This window comes from Bremia lactucae (assembly GCF_004359215.1).
Source record: "Bremia lactucae strain SF5 chromosome Unknown BlacSF5_NotPlaced_183_SHOA01000117.1_1171385bp, whole genome shotgun sequence".
Classification (NCBI taxonomy): domain Eukaryota; phylum Oomycota; class Peronosporomycetes; order Peronosporales; family Peronosporaceae; genus Bremia; species Bremia lactucae.
The window spans coordinates 968,169-985,126 of record NW_027152196.1 but is presented as its reverse complement, the minus strand read 5'-3'; the positions used below and the strand labels follow the sequence as shown (position 1 = coordinate 985,126).

The following is a 16,958-nucleotide window of genomic DNA, read 5'->3' as shown; positions in this document are numbered from 1 at the left end:
CGCTCAATTATCGTCGGAATCGTAGCTTCCCTTGAAATGTTCGACTTCATCTTTTGTGTTAATTTCGTTCATGGCTTCAATTACGTGAGTCTAGAAATGTAATTTTTTAAAGCTGTCATGAATTTATAGACATAGCTACACTTCCTTAGCAACTATGTTACGGAATGTACTCATCATGGCATCCAGCGGTATCGTACTCTTCTCCAAGGAGTACGTGAACGCCGTAGCTCAGGTACCTGCCTATCTCTAGGATCTGTTTTCAACTATTTCGCTCTTGATTGCGATTATTAACTACGTCGTTCGATCTAGCCACGACTCGTTGGCTCGTTAATCACCGCGATGCTCGAATTTTCCAGCAAAGCAAGTGGAGCTCCCGTCTCTTATATCCAAATGTCTTTGGGTGCGTCCTTCTAATGTGGTAAAACCCAAGGAATGATGGTACAATGTCAAAAGAGTCTATCCCCTCTCTTTAGTGGCCGTGACCGTGGTGACGAACGACAAGCATAAGGTTTTTTGCGCCATGTTTCACGACACAACCGATAGTGCGCGTCTCTCGGCATTTATTGCGCAAGAATTACTGGCGGCATTTATTGTGCAGCATGGAGACGAATTAGGCAACGTGGGTCATAATCTGCGGGACTTTCACCGTTTTCAGTACCGCATTCGAAGTGTGATTCGTGCTTCTGTCGAGCCCCTTGTTCGAATGTGCAAGTCGTGATTTTATTTATTTTAAGGCATCCAAACGATAGTATTGATTGCTTTATTGTGTATGATTGTAGTGCAACAACAACGTGGGATCTTAAAAGCCATGCTCGTAATTGATGGTGCCATGACGTGTGCCACACAAGACGTGGATCCAATTGGCGTTTTAGCAAATTTACAAGCCCTTGTGAATAGTGCTTTTGATATGAGTATGTGAAATTGGAGAATGGGTAGAAATGAAGTGGAAATGACCTAATTGGTATGCATTTGGATAGTGTCGTTCTCGGGCGACGGGGTGAGTTCCATGACGATTCAGAATGGACGGAATTCTTGTATCCATGTGAGCGTTGTTGAAGGCAGTGATGCACTTGTTGTCGTGTACAAGCAAGGAGCCCAAGCTTCGAAGAATACAGCTGCGATTATGGAATCTGTGCGTGCACTTCGTTACGGTGCGTGGGGGTCGTTTCGATATATATATGCAAAATCACAGGTTATTTATCATTAATGGTTTATGCCCCCAGTGTGTGCCTTAGCGCGCACATTACAACAAAACTCGAGATGATTGCTTCCTCTGAAACTCCATTTAAAGAATCTTTGTACTCATATCGGTATTTTAAATGTAATCTAGTAGCACGACATAATTTGTTGCATCTGTTGCGTGTCCTTTTACTCCTAATTATCACGTCGTACAAATGAAAGGAATCGACTTATACAGCGCTCACACCGGCCGTGGTCGGAGCGAGCTTTTCAATTTGTTTTTCTCTCATCCTTGTCCATCAATAGACTCTGACTTAAACTCAATTTTCGCAACAATAGAACAAGGACACGCATATAATTTTATGTAGGCATCTCGTAGACTTCCAAAGCGTCGTTCAGGAGAATTACGAGACCGCTCACTGAATAGCGTCTCGCTTCCCAATTGCCAATTCCAACATGCCCATAACTTTTTAGATTCAAACCCACTAAAATTTATATAATATAAATTGCTACAGACGTTACGATGAGTCGTTGCATTTCTTATTAAATTTCGACAGACAGTGACGTTCTTTATTTCAATTTTGAGCCTGCCGATTCTTATACGTCCTCAACTGGGCGCCCTACTCAAGGCTTCTTTTAATGCATCGACTTGGACGCGAAACTTTGTTTCGTCAAGTATGTGTCTCCCGATCCGCTCGCTGGACTTCGATAGCCAACGCTTCTACGTTATCAAGTCCTCACACGCTGTACACTATCTACCAACAGCGCGTTCATGACGGCATCATGACGTACGACCCAATTCAATTACATGCGGTCCATCAATTTGATGCACTGTACGATGCCATCGTACAGTACAATGGTGGGACGAATGTCACCACCAAACCCAAAAAAACATCGTGGTGGCCCCAACGAATCCAACAACACTTTAATACAATACCGCGATTAAATCAAACACCAAAAGGATTGTATCTCTACGGTGGCGTCGGATGTGGCAAGACGTATCTCATGGACATGTTTTATGACCACGTCCCGGTCCAATCAAAACGTCGTGTGCATTTTCACGCATTCATGCTCGAAGTGCACCATCAAATGCATGTGTTGCGACAACAAGGGCTTCACGACGACGCAATCCCACGCATTGCCGACCACCTTCTTCAAACGAGCTGGTTACTGTGCTTTGACGAGTTCCAAGTCACTGACGTTGCAGATGCGTTAATCCTACGACGCCTCTTTACCGCGTTGCTAGCCAGAGGAGTTGTCATGGTCGCCACATCGAATCGACCCCCACATGATTTATACAAAAATGGCCTCCAACGCGAAGTGTTTCAAACATTTCTTGACTTGCTGACGGAACGGTGTACCGTCGTGTCGCTTGAAGCGTCGAAGACGGATTATCGTGTGGTACAAAGTGTGGTCCACACGGAAAAAGTGTACGAATGGCCGAGTACGCCGTACACACAAGCTGCGTTCGAACATGCATTTCAAGCGAGGTGTGACGGCGAAGAGATTATCGAGACGTTTGTGACGACACATGGACGTAGTGTACGCATTCCAGAGGCCGCGACCAACGCACGTGTTTGTCGTTTTTCGTTCCAAGACTTGTGTGAAAAGCCACTTGGTGCGGCGGATTATTTGGCCATTGCCGAGAAGTTTTCGACAGTATTTGTACGGACAATTCCTCGACTAAGTGCGGAAAATTTGAACCCTGTCCGACGATTGATTACATTTGTGGACTGTATGTACGACCGCGGGGTACGGGTACGTTTTATAGCTCCAGTGTGTTTTAAACTGTTTTTTTTTTCTTACGATGGGGGTGTTGGTATTAAAACTTTAGCTTCATTGTCTTGCTTCTGAAAGCCCGGAACGACTTGTGAAAGATTATGGGCCAATGAAAACGCATGTCGATGAGGTGTTTGCATTTGATCGCACCGTTTCTCGCTTGCTTGAGGTAAAATGCGTTTGTGTGGTGTATTCGTTTCGATAGTTTTGTAGTGATGTGGTGTTTTTTATAAAATTGACAGATGGGCAGTGAGGCGTATTTACTAGCACATACAAAGCGACAGCAAAAGCTTTGTGGTGATTCATATAGGCCTTCCAATTTAGATGTTAACGTCATTGAAAGCGCTGCTGATGAATCGACGCACAAGGAAGAAGCGGGTGTTGCCTCGATTTGCCAGTAGTAGAAAGGTGTTGACGAAAGAGAGGTTTTAAGATTCATAAAAGAGCCATTTTTGAGCTAATTAGAATATGACACAAAAAAAATATTCCCTGATAAGGGGAAATTTTAAATACTATTATTAAGTGAAAGCTGAAGGGCTACGGGTAAGTTTGTCAGTATGAAATTAGAGAGTTCAGTCATTCGTCTGCTGTATTAATATATTAAGCTGCGTAACGATCTTCTATTTGCTACTGACTTTACTATATTGATACCTAACTAAGTATGGTGCCTCCTTGCGCACCGCACAATCGTGTCTTATGACGATTGGCAAGATTGACTAAAGTTTCAAGCAACCAATCAGCATAGCTAATGCCTTATTGCGACAATGTTATATTGAATTTATTTGAGTCAAAACTAATAAGCATAATAATTTTATTGTTCTTTATACATTTCCTCTTATAGGTAATTGTAACGGGGCACTGCCGACTTGTACTGCTTCAGTACAAGTCCACTTGGCACTGCCCAGTGCAAGCGGTGTCTTACGTCACTTCACGTACATGAGAGCGTGCGAAGAAGACTCTCTTCTGAAACACTTGCTTTAAAGAGGGTTAAAAGTAAACTATTTTGAATATAACTAAGTTTCTTCTTGTCTATCTACCTAATGCTAACTTAATTATAAACTAATACTAAACATGTAATAAAGTCTTATCTGTCTTTCTCTTTGCGCGCGTCCAGCGCTGACTGGACCGCGGAGAAAGTAGATATAATGTTCTATATCTACCAATGGATAAGCTCAGAAAATGACCATGTAAAGTAATGATCTCCGAGTATTATCTACCTTTTAGATAATATATTAATTAACAGCCTTTGAGTGCTAATTTCATGATACACCCCGTTACATCACCCCCTCCTTAAACGACAATCACTTTGACTGTGATTGGGTAGAGTGGTCACTCTAAGACAACTTTATTATAAACGATGTTGATTGGTCAGAACGATCATTTTTAATTCTATCGCATGGTTAACAAGTCCATGCGGTATGCGACTAGCGCGTCGCCTTCGGCAGCGGTTTATGCGGCCGCGGTGACGCATTATTGTCTCTCGCGGCAGACGGAACGTCTGCCGTAGTATTATCTTCTCCTGCAACTCAGGGAAGTAAAGGCACTAAAATGTCTCGTCTTGCATCTGAGATGAAGCCGTGGCTTTTGCCCGAACGACTAGTAAATAGCTTGTCTGGAGAGACTACTCCTCACAATAAGTATTCATTATTTTTTTTGCGACAAAGCTACATGGCCTTGATCCCAGCGCGAAGAGCTAGCACGCTGAGGAAGATTTTTTATCTCAATGCTTTTCTTAAGCATCGATGGTATCGTGGCAACAGCAAGCGAGATAAAATCTCGCTGATGCAAGCCTGAAACGCGTTTATTTGCAATGTCAAAGACATTGGACGCGAAGCCTGGCTTCAAAGACTTATCGCGATTCACGTTAAATTTGAGAAACGAACTCCAACTGGTGTAAGGTATAAATTGCATCGGTTGACCCGTGAGGAATAACTTACATATCTCACGTGGGGTGATCCCTACCCGTGTTGTGTTGACAGCACGAAACGAGTGAAAGGGAATGTGTATACCCTTTTTCACGCTAAAGGAAGGGCTCGCATCTATATCGAGAGATGCGCGATGCGGTTGACAATTTGCAATCAATTTACATGCGCCAGGGGCGCGTGGTTTCCAATGGACATTCTGATCCATTCAATGGGTCTCGTCATACTGACGGACGAGGCCCTCAACGTCAACAACCAGCTGGAAACGAGGCTCCCAGCTGTCATGTGTAGGTGGAAAACTGTGCCAGCGAGCAAAATTACTCGTTCGTTGCCCCTTCACATCACGGTGGTTTTGAATACGTTCCACAAGGAAACGTTGGCCACCGTGGGAATTCACCAATGGTTGTGGCGGAGGAGGGAAAATTAAATCCGGCCCATGTGTCGGATCAAGAGTCGAAGATAGATAAACTCGATCAATTTTTCTACGCATTGGAGGAGAGACTTGATCACGAGCGCGGTAAGCGTCGCTCGTTGGAGCAGACGGTGCAGGCTCATTATTTTGAACGGTCTTCCAACCGTTCGAAGAGTACGTACTCCTTGTTGGAACACGAACGGAAATATCACGCTCTTCGCGATGAGCTGTCGTCGTCTCATTGCAGTTTCGAGGATCTTCGGACCCGACATTAGAATCTCCAGATTCATCATGAGAATCTGGTTCGTCACGACAAGAATTGTTTGAAGGCTCTTGACAAGGGTAGTCAGATCCGTCCTCGAAAGAAATCGGGTACTATATTACGGGCGGAGCTGACCAACGTCAAATGAAGGATGCGAACGCATCCTACGTGGCAATTCTATTGTGTACGCATTGCCTGTGCGATGTAGTCCAATGAACTTGGGTAGTAGTGTACTACTACCCACATTAGTGACTACTTACTTAGGTAACTTTACCGTAGACGGTAGTACTAGATCAATAATTTCAAATGAAAGAACAGTTGCTCTTGCTTGTTTGTCTGCGTTCCGTTTCTGACGGTCCACTGCGTTAGCAATGGAATCATGTACAAAATGGACTACTGATTCTCGAGCCAGCAGAAATCCCTCTGCTGACATATTTGTTCTGTCTTTTTCAGTGTACTTCGTGCGCACTGCCATGATATTTCTCTCATCTTCGATGTCTATTGCTTCGACATCGACACCATTCGCGTCGTTGGTAGCTTCGACGCGTGATGAGCATGAGCCAGAAATTGTTTTGCTCGGGCGAGTCCACCCCCCTCCCCCTTACATTAGAGGATTCCTCTTATTAGGTGGGTAAGCTTGGATGGCGTAAGCCATTCACGAAGAACGGTGTATATGTTGTAGACGCATGCATCGAATTATTGATGACGAATTCGACCATCAATAAGAACTCGCTCCAATTCGGAAACGATTGGACGAAACCGTGAAGTAACGCTTCGAGGACGCCCGATTTACATGTTCCGTTTGACGATCTGTCTCAGGATGATCAGAAGTTGTCATAGTCAGCCGTGTTCCGAGAGATCCGAACACGGATTGCCAAAACTCCGCTGTAAATGTGGATCTCCATCCGAGACCAGGTTTCGGGGTAATCCGTGGAGCTTGAATACCGTATCGATAAAGACACGGGCACAGCCCGGAGCCGTGTTCGCTGGTACTGCAGCAAGATGTACCATCGTGCTGAATCAGTCTACAAAAACAAGGATTCCATTGTTTTTGTGAATGTCTTCGAAAAATCCGAAGACGAAGTCCATAGATACGGGCTGCCAAGACTCTGCATGAAGTGGTAGAGGTTGGATTGGTGCATGGGATGAAGGGCCAAGCTTTACCCGTTGACATACCTCGCAAGCACGAATGTACTTGCGCGCGAACTGATACTGGCGGGGCCAGTAAAAGTCGCGACTTATTGTGAGATAAGTTTCTCACGTTCACGATGCTCACTTGTTGGTGCATCGTGACACTCATTCATGATGCGCAAGCGCAAATCATTGTGAGTTGGGACGACGACACGTGAAGTGTCGCCGGCAACGGCTGTGTAATACAATAAGCCGCTGCGTGTCGTGTATCGATCGGATGGATTCATAAAATGATCCATCAAACATAAAAGGTCCTTCCTTATCTTCTGTGTAGGCTTTCTTTATGTCATCAACTAAGGTTGATGACTGAACACTCGTAGTGAGTGTTGCAACAGTGGGATTATTTTCACTGTTGGAGTGCACTGCTGACTCGAAATCAGGTCGGCGTGATAATGCATCAGCGACAACAATTAAGTCGTCCTGGTTTATATTCGACGGAGAAGTTATACTCTGCGAAGAAGGATAGCCACCTCACCATTCTTTGCGAGAGGTGTGGGCTATTTACGGCCGGGCGTAATGACGCATGGTCCGTATATACGATGAACGGTCTATCTCCGAGGAGAAAGACCCTAAATTAAGCCAATGCATGTTTCATGGCAAGGAGTTCCTTGTCATGCACTGGGTAATTGCGTTCAGCTGGTTGCAGCCAGCGCGATTGGTAAAGGACGACGCGCTCCGCGCCGTCTGTATCGTATTGCATTAACGCACAGCCGATTGCAAAATCGCTGGCGTCACAGACAACATGAAATGGTCTGTCTTGATCTGTAATCGCCAAGACGGGCGATTGCATCAAGCTTTGCTTGGTACCTTCAAACGATCGCTGACAATCAGCGTTCCATAACCATTTCTCGTCTTTTTTCAAGAGACGAGAGAGATGAACTGTCATCTCTGCATAATTGCGAGAGTACTTGTGCAAGTACGCCGCTAGATCAAGGAACTTTCGAAGTCCCTTGACATTGACTAGAACTGGCCAGTCGGTGATTGCCTTAATCTTTTCGGGATCAGGGCGCACGCCGCGTTTACCGACGATGCACCCAAGAAGTGGTATTTCGCTTGCAGCGAATATACACTTCTTGAGGTTTGCATACAACGTATGCTTTCGCATAAGTGTAAGAACCTGACGAACGTGAGCTTTATGTACTTCCACGTCCGTCTTTCCGTCCATAGACCGGCTATAGACGAATAGATCGTCAAAATAACTCGGTGCAAATTCTCGTACCGGTCTCAACAGATTTGTTTCACATCTGTTGAATGTTGCAGGGGTGTTACTAAGCGCCTGATGCATCACTAGCCATTCCCAGAGCATCCCACTGGGAGTGCTCATTGCTGTGTATGGGATGTCCCGTTTACGCATAAGAATTTGATAGAACCCATCCATCAGGTCCATAGACGAAAAGATCGTTATCTTGGACATTCCATCTATAGTTACGTCTTTTCTAGGTATCGGCGTTTGAACCGGTACTGTTGCAGCATTCAGTTTATTGGATGCGTGCACTATCCGCCACCCTCCTGTGGCCTTTCGCACACAGAAGGTCGGAGAGCTATGTGGGGAGGTTGACTCTCTCGCATGGCCCGATTTAAATCGATCGATAAAGAATTTATCGTTCGCAAGTCGGTTTGAGCTCGATCTCATGTCGAGTGCCTTCATCCTTAGGCAACTCGCGTGGAACTGTATCCGGGAATACATCGCTGAATTCAATCGAACACTTATATAAAGGATTTGTCGTAAATGACTCGTAGGATTGAGAAGTACTGCAGTTTACTACTGCAGTAGTTCAGGAATTATTTAATAAGAAGCATCTATTCTGAGTTGTTAATCAGAAAGTGGTATTGAGGATGGTAGTGACTTGTTCGTGACTGCAGTAGTTCTGGAGTCAAGAATAAAAACGGCCTACCTCGACTGCCTTTTTGATTAGCTGCGTTAAGAAAGATAGTTACTTGTTTGCGGCTCTCAATCCGAGTCTTCACATCGAGGACACTTTGGTCCATCGATGAGCTGCTGAGAATCCGTTCGTTCTGTGCAAAAATTACCGCTTACTGGATATTGATTACGTATTCGTCCTCTGTGACGAGTACGCAGATCTGCTTGGTTCTACCACGATGCAGATCTCTCAAAAACCGTTTGGGTTCTAGGGTTGGTAATTGCGTTGTCTCCGAAGTTAATTTCGGAGGCGCATACAGATCAAGAGTATAAGCGCCTTTTCTTGATCCGTTATTAACCAAGACATTCAACGTCTCGGTTTCTTCCTGGTATTTGTCAATAGGCTGTCGAGGGATCAATCCCTCGGAATGCTGAATTCTAGTCAATTCAGCATTAATTATTCAAGTTTTTTTTTTCTAAAGTATGTGGGGACTTATTCCTTCAACGTCTTACCGACTGTGATTGCGCTATCACAGTCGGGTCCTCTACCGTCGACTCTCTACTTGACCTAGGATCATCGTGTTGCCCCTTTTGAACAACCGGTATATTCCTTGAATGTTGCTCGCTAGACGCACATTCATGTCTCAATCCACTCGACTTATTTGAGTGGTGGACCTTCGGCGCTGCATGTGTATTCGCACAGCCGCCGGCAGCTGACTCCACAGGGTGATTAGTAATCACACTGTGATCTTGTGCAGTTGTACTAACGACCGTAGCTTAAGTAAGGCCATCGCTCTCCCTCGTAGCACATCCACACGCTTGTGAACGCTCCAAAATGTTCATTAGATGGTCATCTCATTAACAAGTGGCAGGCATCTTTACGGATCGATGCTGCCAGTTGATCCTTGGCTCATATTTTCTGAGCCAAGGCAAACCTAGGATGACATCAAATTTGTCATCCAAATCCAGTACGATGATGATTTCATCATACTGTAAATCTGTTAACGTGTAGTTAAATTTCACTACGCGTTTCGTTACTGTTATCGATGCGCCTGTTGCTAGACGCACAGCGCGAGTGGTGCCTCACGTCGCTTCACGCACACTAATACGTGCAGAGGAAGACTCTCTTTAGAACACTTTCTCTAAAGAGAGTTATAAGTAAACTGTATTTAATATAATACAGTGCTTCTGTTTCTATCTACTTAATACCAACTTAATTATAAACTAATACATAACATGTAATAAAGTCTTTTCTGTATCTCTTTTTGTGTGCGTCCAGTGCTGACGGGGGACCGCGGAGCAAGTAGATATAATGGCAAATATCTTGCAATGGATAAGCTGTTCGAAAATTACTATGTAAAGTAAAATTCTCCAACTCTACCTTTTGTTAATTAATATATTCATTAACAACCTTTTAAGTGTTAATTTCACGTAAAGATACACCTCGTTACAGGCGATTGGCGGCGTTAATTTTAACTTAAAGTAACCAGTAATATTTAGTATTATTTCCTGTAAGAGGAAAAAATATTCTTATTTTATATAAGAAGAAATAAGATAAAATGTACAAATAATTATCTTTATTAATTAGTTGACTTGATTCATCCAATGTTATCAAATTTGGAAATATTGACGCAACGAGACATTAGTTCGAAGAGTGATATAATTCAACTGTTGCACTGCGTCTCCTGTCGAACTGGAAGAAGTGGAAAGTTCTACGGAATTTCTCAGTTAAAGCTTAAATCATTAATTTCACTTTTCAATCTATGCTGTTTACAACCTCAAGGGATAATCTGCGGCGTTTAGAGTTCCCAGAAAGACAAAACACGTATAATGAAGCTCTTATGTGCCATAGTCGGAGAGAGAAGCGTATTCCCTGTGACCATTGACGAAACGAAGTCAGTGGTGGCCTTGAATGACGCTATCAAAATTAAAAACTCAAACAAAATAAAATGCGATGCTGCCGAACTCGAGCTGTACTTGGCGAGAAAGGGGAACGCGTGGCTGTCAGATAGCGAGCCGAGTGCACAGCAACTTATAAAGGGAAATGTGGATGATGACATCGAAAGTATGCTTGATTGCAAGCCATTGATGTCAACTCGGTCTATCCAGCGTTATCTAAACGAAAACCAAATGCCCGCGCCGCAGCCAAGGCAAATTCACGTGCTGGTAGTGGTCCCACGACAAATTCTCTCTATTTCGCGGAACAGCAAAACCGCGAAAACTGTGGAAAGGTATGAGACTCTTTCCAAGACACTTGCTAGTCAACAACAAGTCGAGTCACTTTCGAAAGCAATCCGCTCAATTCTCGAGAGCAAAGATGAGGTTACACCATTTGTCGTTTTGGAAAGCTCGTCTGGTATGGGAAAGACGCAAATGGCATTCAACTTGGACGCCACTGGACAATTTGATATTTATCACATAATGTGTGACAATGTCGATGATAAAGGACAAGACATTAGTGCAGCGTATGCATCACGTAGCCGCGTTTTCGAAAATTGCCTGAAAAAAGACTTTGAAATGACGAATGGGCCAAATACGGGCAGCATTATGTTATTGCAAGGTGAAAATTATTTATCTCTTTATGGCTTTATCTATGCTGCACTGCTCGAAAAAAATGAATTGGAAACAGCTGTTTGGACTCGTAACGATGTCAATCAGGCACTCAAAGATCGTGTTACGAATGGAAAAAAGCCCTTTATCTTTTTTCTAGATGATTTTCCGCGTGAAATTGATCGAAAAGCCGCATCAAACGATCGTTGGGCTTACGATAATAGACGTCGCCTTCGTCTCATGCTAAACGTATTTCGATCGTTTGGTCTTGTTGTGGTAGTCAGCTCCACGAGTGGTACGGCACGAGGTTTGACTTCGGTTTCCTCTGGATCGCGATGTCCTGCGGATTATCTGTGGTGCATAGTGCACCCACTTTTACCTCGCACCGTAATTGGCAGTGATGTTCAAATACTACCAACGGTTTTCCAAAACATTGTCGCGAATAGTCGACCGCTCTTCGCTGAGATTGCTATCCAGTATATACGGGAAAATCCGTGGAATGTCGGCAATAATACAGCAAATTACTTAAATGCACTGGTTGGACATTTGGCACCACTATTGGCCCGGAGGAAGCAAAGACGACATCACGAGTTTGAAATTGGTCAGCTATGCTTGTTGCTCTGCTCGAGTTGTCGTGTTGAAGACGGTAAATTGAATTTGATTGACAGTCATTATGCTTGCTTAGATGAAAAGAGGACATTTAGGCTGTTTCTGAAGGCAAATGGCAATTCTTACAAAGCCGACGAAGCCGAATTCGATTTTGAAGACAGAAGAAGCTGGAAATGTCGTAGTGTGTTTCCTCACCCGTCGAATGACGTCCTTCTTTACTTGACTCTGACGGGCGGTATGTCATATCGTCCGTTTGACCTTTCCTTGCGTGAGGTCTTTTTGTCAGTGCCGACTACAACAATGTATTTGCATGATACCAACGAGCCTATGGACGAGAAGCAGCGTTTCGAAGTGTTCGTGTTCGCGGCTGTCGTGTTGGCGAGTCATGTTGCCGGACTTGGTGGGGTGGCATTCCCGACATTTTTGGGTCGGCTTTTGTACGAATTGGGCGTTAAGTCACAAGATGTGAAGATAGATTTTCCTGTAGGATTTGAGACACGCGGGAATTGGGTCGTTCCATTCTTGTCTCCTCCAAACGTAAAATGGCCAGCTTGGCTGCTTAATGACGAATTAAAGTTGGACAATTTCGTCCAAACTGCCAACAGTGAAACGATCGACTTTCGTATTGATTCCGGGCTGATATCTGGCGAATGCAACGACGAGGAGCAGCCTCTGTCGCTCGAGACAATAAGAAAGATTCTGTCGCGTGTACCGGCTGAATCCAAACTGCATTTGGTAGTGACGAGGGGATTGCAGAAAGAATATTTTATAAGGGAAGAAACATATGCAGCATTTGTGCGAGAACACAATTTGGCAACAATGGATGTCTATCGCGTTTCATGTGGTTCGAAGCTAGAGGAAATTGTTGGGATAGAGAATCAAGAATTGCACAAAGTACAGTGCATGGATGATGGTAGCACGAAGCACTGTGAAAAAAAGCTCGTCATTTTCGTTGAGATTGGCAATGGAAGAATCTAGTCTCCAGAATTCGATTTGCATGCTGTTTGCGTTATAATCAATACTACTTGTTTTGACGTACATTCCATACAAATGCCGACTATATCGTAGGGAAAGTTTTTTTTACCTCTTTCGTTAAGCTGGTTTTTACGATATAATACATTCTTTCTCTAAAATACTACGAAGACACCGTTATGAACAATTAATGCGCCTAGGTTGGAATAATAAAAAAAAACTTGTCCCATTATATCATCAATTATTATTGAAAAATAAATGAAATTTAAATTAATTGATAATAATAATAATTCAATAGACATTTAGATAATTTATTTGACGCAAACTCCGAAGCGTGTAATCTTCGACAGGAGCTTGCTGCTCAATATAAGGCGAAGCAACGATGTAACGAGTTGTATCGTTAAATAAGTATTATTTTCTAAAAGAGGAATAAGTAATATTATGTTCCATGAACAGAAATACGATAAAAAGTACTAATAAATATCTTTTTTGATTAGTTCCTAAATTAAAAAATTTGGTAATATCGAGGCAATAAGACATTAATTCTATTGATTGGTGTTGATTCAAGTTTTAATCAAACGCGCCAATCATTACAAGACACGATTGTGGGGTGCGCAATTTTATGACTCTCACGTCCGTATTTCCGTCCATAGCCCAGCTATGAACGAAAACATCGTCGAAATAACTTTGTGCGAATTCATGCACGGGTCTTAACAGATTCAGTACGCATATGTTGAATGTTGGGGGGGGCCCTTACTAAGCCCCTGTGGTATTACTAGCCATTCCTAGAGCATCCCACTGGGAGTGCTCACTGCTGTGTACGGGATGTCCCGTATATATTTTTCAAGTCGAGGCCGTCCTTGTCCTTGAAATATTTCACAGCCGCTGAATTCCTTGAGATCAGCAGAAGCTAAGGAATCAAAGCCTGCATCGATCGCTGTGCTACTCGCCCTTTAATCGAACTTATAACCTGTTGAGGTATGCTTTGCATGCATAGGAGGCGCCATACATAGTAAGTTACATATATAATAAATTCAGAAGAAGCTTGCGAACAAAACCACATACATTAATACAGTTTTACTTTTTCTCTATTCTTACGCCTTAAACTAGACCTTAAGCTAATTTACCTTAGCTTTATAAGAAACCTTTCTCTGTACCTTTTTGTACGTGAAGTTTCGAGGAACCGCACCTTCACTGTAATCAGTAGGTTGACTAGTACTGTTATTATTACTAGCAAAGGTGCCTAGTTACAAATGACCGGATAAGGTTAAAAAAAGCCTTCAAGAAAAAGAGGAACGCAGGCGTTTACCTAGAACTGTTCGGTTGACTTTGAACAATTGTATTAAGGACCTGATGCACTTGATTCACAAAAAAGCTTCATTAGACCAGTCTGGCGTAAACACAATGCAATTGGTGTGAATCCTTAGTCAATTCAAGATGCCGTGATTGAAAAAAATGATCTTCTCAGCATGTGCCAATAATTGCTCGAGCAGCGCGTCTTCTACACCAACTTCATGCTTTACAACTATGCCGCGGTTGGTCCTCTTTAAGAGCAACTTAACTCGTTGGTCTGGTAGGACCATTGATCGATATCAACTTTCATTTTTGACTCATCCAGACTTCACAAGTCTAGTGACGACAAAACGGAATTCTTCATTGATACCGTTTCCAGCATCGACGGTACACATGTAAGCGGGCAAAGGATGTCACTCCTTCGTTCCAAGCTTGGGAAGCATTCGTACAGAGTGATCGTAGCACCGGCCGCGAGGTCTGGCATGAAAACCCGGTTTATTCTCCGTGACCGGTTCGATAAAAAAACCGTAAGCGGTGCACGCTTGAAGCCGCACCGATTGTTTAAAGAGGCATGAATACCTTGCCTCTCGTGGGGGAGTGATGCCATGCTGATTTAAAGGCGCAGGTCATGCCTCAAGGAGGCATTGTCCCTTGAAAAACCACATTGAAGGGCGATCATTTCTTGTGAGATGCGCAAAAGATTGAAAACTTACGAGCGCGGGAAGCGCTCGTTTTCTGATGGACCCTCTGTCTAGGAAAATTAGTCTTGTCGTACTGTGCGACGAGACTCGGAACGTCCATCTTCAATTGGAAACAAGGTTCTCAACGACCATGCGAGGTGGATACCCCTGCCAACGAACGAAGTAATTCGCTCGAACCCTTTTCACCTAGCGGTGGTTTAGGAGGCGTTCAACAAGGAAACGCTTTTCACCACTCGAATCCGTCAATGAATGTGGAGAGGAAGTAAAAATCGGGTCGTCTCGTTCGCCAAACACGTGACTTAGATCGTGTCGTCCATTATTTACGGGAGGACATGGAACAATTCTGTCGTCGCTGAAACGCGACGACGGTTGACGGTATTTCCCTCGAACAGTTGCAGAACGATGCGCAAGTTGCGGTCGAACAACTTGCGAATGAAAGGACACACGGACCGATATACTTGAGCAGTAATTTACTGCCCACATTCGTCACTACATGTTTTGGAAGGTTTCCGTATCCAGTAGGACTAGATCGTGAACTTTAAATGAATGAGCGTTTAAGCTCCTGCCTGAGGGCCATTTCTGTCGATCCACCGCATGAGCGATGAAAATTTTGTACGAAACGAACCACAGTTTCTCTACTTTGCAGAAATTCTCCTGCTGACAGGTTTTGTTTTTGTCTTCAGTGCGATAGATTGCACGGCGGAGATGTCATTCTCCTCTTTACTGAGAGCATTATTGTTCTAGAAAATGTTTTTGGTTTTGTTCCTGAGTCTTTTAGCATCGTTATCAAGGCCAGCAATAACATTATTGGAATTGCTGAGTTTGGCCACATTACCGTTGATTAGATCAACATTGGTATCTTTCATATTGACCTTAGGGCTAATGCGTGATGAGCAAGAGCTAGAAGGTTCTTTGCTCGTGCGAGTCCTCCCCTAATATAAGAGATACTCCTATACAAGGTGTGTATGAGAGGATGGCTTAAACCGTTCACAAAAAACGGTGTATGCTTTGTAGAAGGATGCACTGTATTGTTTATGGCAAATTCTACCATCGGCAAGAACTCGCCTCAAATCTAAGAAGAATGGACGTTTCCGCGAAGTATCTCTTCGAGACTACGGTTTGCCCGCTCCGTCGGACGATCTGTTTCAGGATTGTTAAAAGTTGACATTTTGAACTGCCTTTTAGTGATTTAAACAAAATTTGAAAAACCTCCGCCGTTGATCTAGAGACTCTATTTAAGACCAGTTCGGAAGGTAATCCATGGAGTCGAAATAGCGTGTCAACAAAGACACAAGCACAGCCTTTGGATGTGATCGACTTTAGGACGGCACCAAGATGTACCATCTTGCTAAAACGGTCAACAAAAACAAGAATATTATTATTTTTGTGGGTGTCTTCGGGGAATTCGATGACGAAGTCCATAGATACGGACTGCCAACACTCTATCGGAACAGGCAGAACGGAGCACGGGGTGAAGCACAAGGCTTCATTCGATGACAAACTTCGCAAGCAGGTATGTACTTGCGGACGAGCTCATAGTGGCGTGGCCAGTAGAAGTCCGACTTATCCTGAGATAAGTCTTCACACGTCCACGATGCCCACTCGTTTGTCCATCGTGACACTCATACATGACGCGCAAACGCAAATCATTGTGGGTAGGGACGACGACACGTGGAGTGTAGCCACAACGGCTGTGTGGTACAGTAAGCCGTTGCGTGTTGTGTATCGATTGGATGACGATCGATATAAAGCCGGCAATTTTTGAAAAGATTTTTTGGATGGAGTCATGAGATGATCCATTAAACGCAGAAGGTCTTTATCTTCTGTGGAGGTTTTCTTTATGTCATCAAACAATTTGATGACGGAACACTTGTAATGAGTGGTGCAATAGTGTAAATATTTTCCACTGTTGGAGTGCAAACCCGGATCGAAATCGGGTCGGCGTGATAATGCATCAGCGACAACAATTAAGTCGTCCTGGTTTATATTCGACGGAGAAGTTATACTCTGCGAAGAAGGATAGCCACCTCACCATTCTTTGCGAGAGGTGTGGGCTATTTACGGCCGGGCGTAATGACGCATGGTCCGTATATACGATGAACGGTCTATCTCCGAGGAGAAAGACCCTAAATTAAGCCAATGCATGTTTCATGGCAAGGAGTTCCTTGTCATGCACTGGGTAATTGCGTTCAGCTGGTTGCAGCCAGCGCGATTGGTAAAGGACGAC

The 16,958-nt window shown here is 43.8% G+C and overlaps 3 protein-coding genes across 3 annotated transcripts; all 3 read left to right on the top strand.

Annotated features, from left to right (window-relative positions):
• Nucleotides 1-154: 154 nt before the first annotated feature.
• Nucleotides 155-1,475, top strand: CCR75_002734 (uncharacterized protein; the record flags this gene model as incomplete). The annotated part of the gene is made up of 6 exons (XM_067960831.1): nt 155-232; nt 310-400; nt 474-677; nt 780-911; nt 978-1,151; nt 1,224-1,475. The coding sequence occupies 6 exons, from the start codon at nt 155-157 to the stop codon at nt 1,262-1,264; spliced, it is 720 nt and encodes a 239-aa protein (XP_067815840.1). The 3' UTR covers nt 1,265-1,475.
• Nucleotides 1,476-1,724: 249 nt separating this feature from the next.
• Nucleotides 1,725-3,492, top strand: CCR75_002735 (uncharacterized protein). Its single transcript, XM_067960832.1, has 3 exons — nt 1,725-2,937; nt 3,014-3,127; nt 3,201-3,492. Exons 1-3 carry the CDS (start codon nt 1,819-1,821, stop codon nt 3,357-3,359), a joined length of 1,392 nt encoding a protein of 463 aa, XP_067815839.1. The 5' UTR covers nt 1,725-1,818; the 3' UTR covers nt 3,360-3,492.
• Nucleotides 3,493-10,436: 6,944 nt separating this feature from the next.
• Nucleotides 10,437-12,743, top strand: CCR75_002736 (uncharacterized protein; the record flags this gene model as incomplete). The annotated part of the gene is made up of 1 exon (XM_067960833.1): nt 10,437-12,743. The coding sequence occupies one exon, from the start codon at nt 10,437-10,439 to the stop codon at nt 12,741-12,743; it is 2,307 nt and encodes a 768-aa protein (XP_067815838.1).
• Between the last annotated feature and the right edge of the window lie 4,215 nt (nt 12,744-16,958).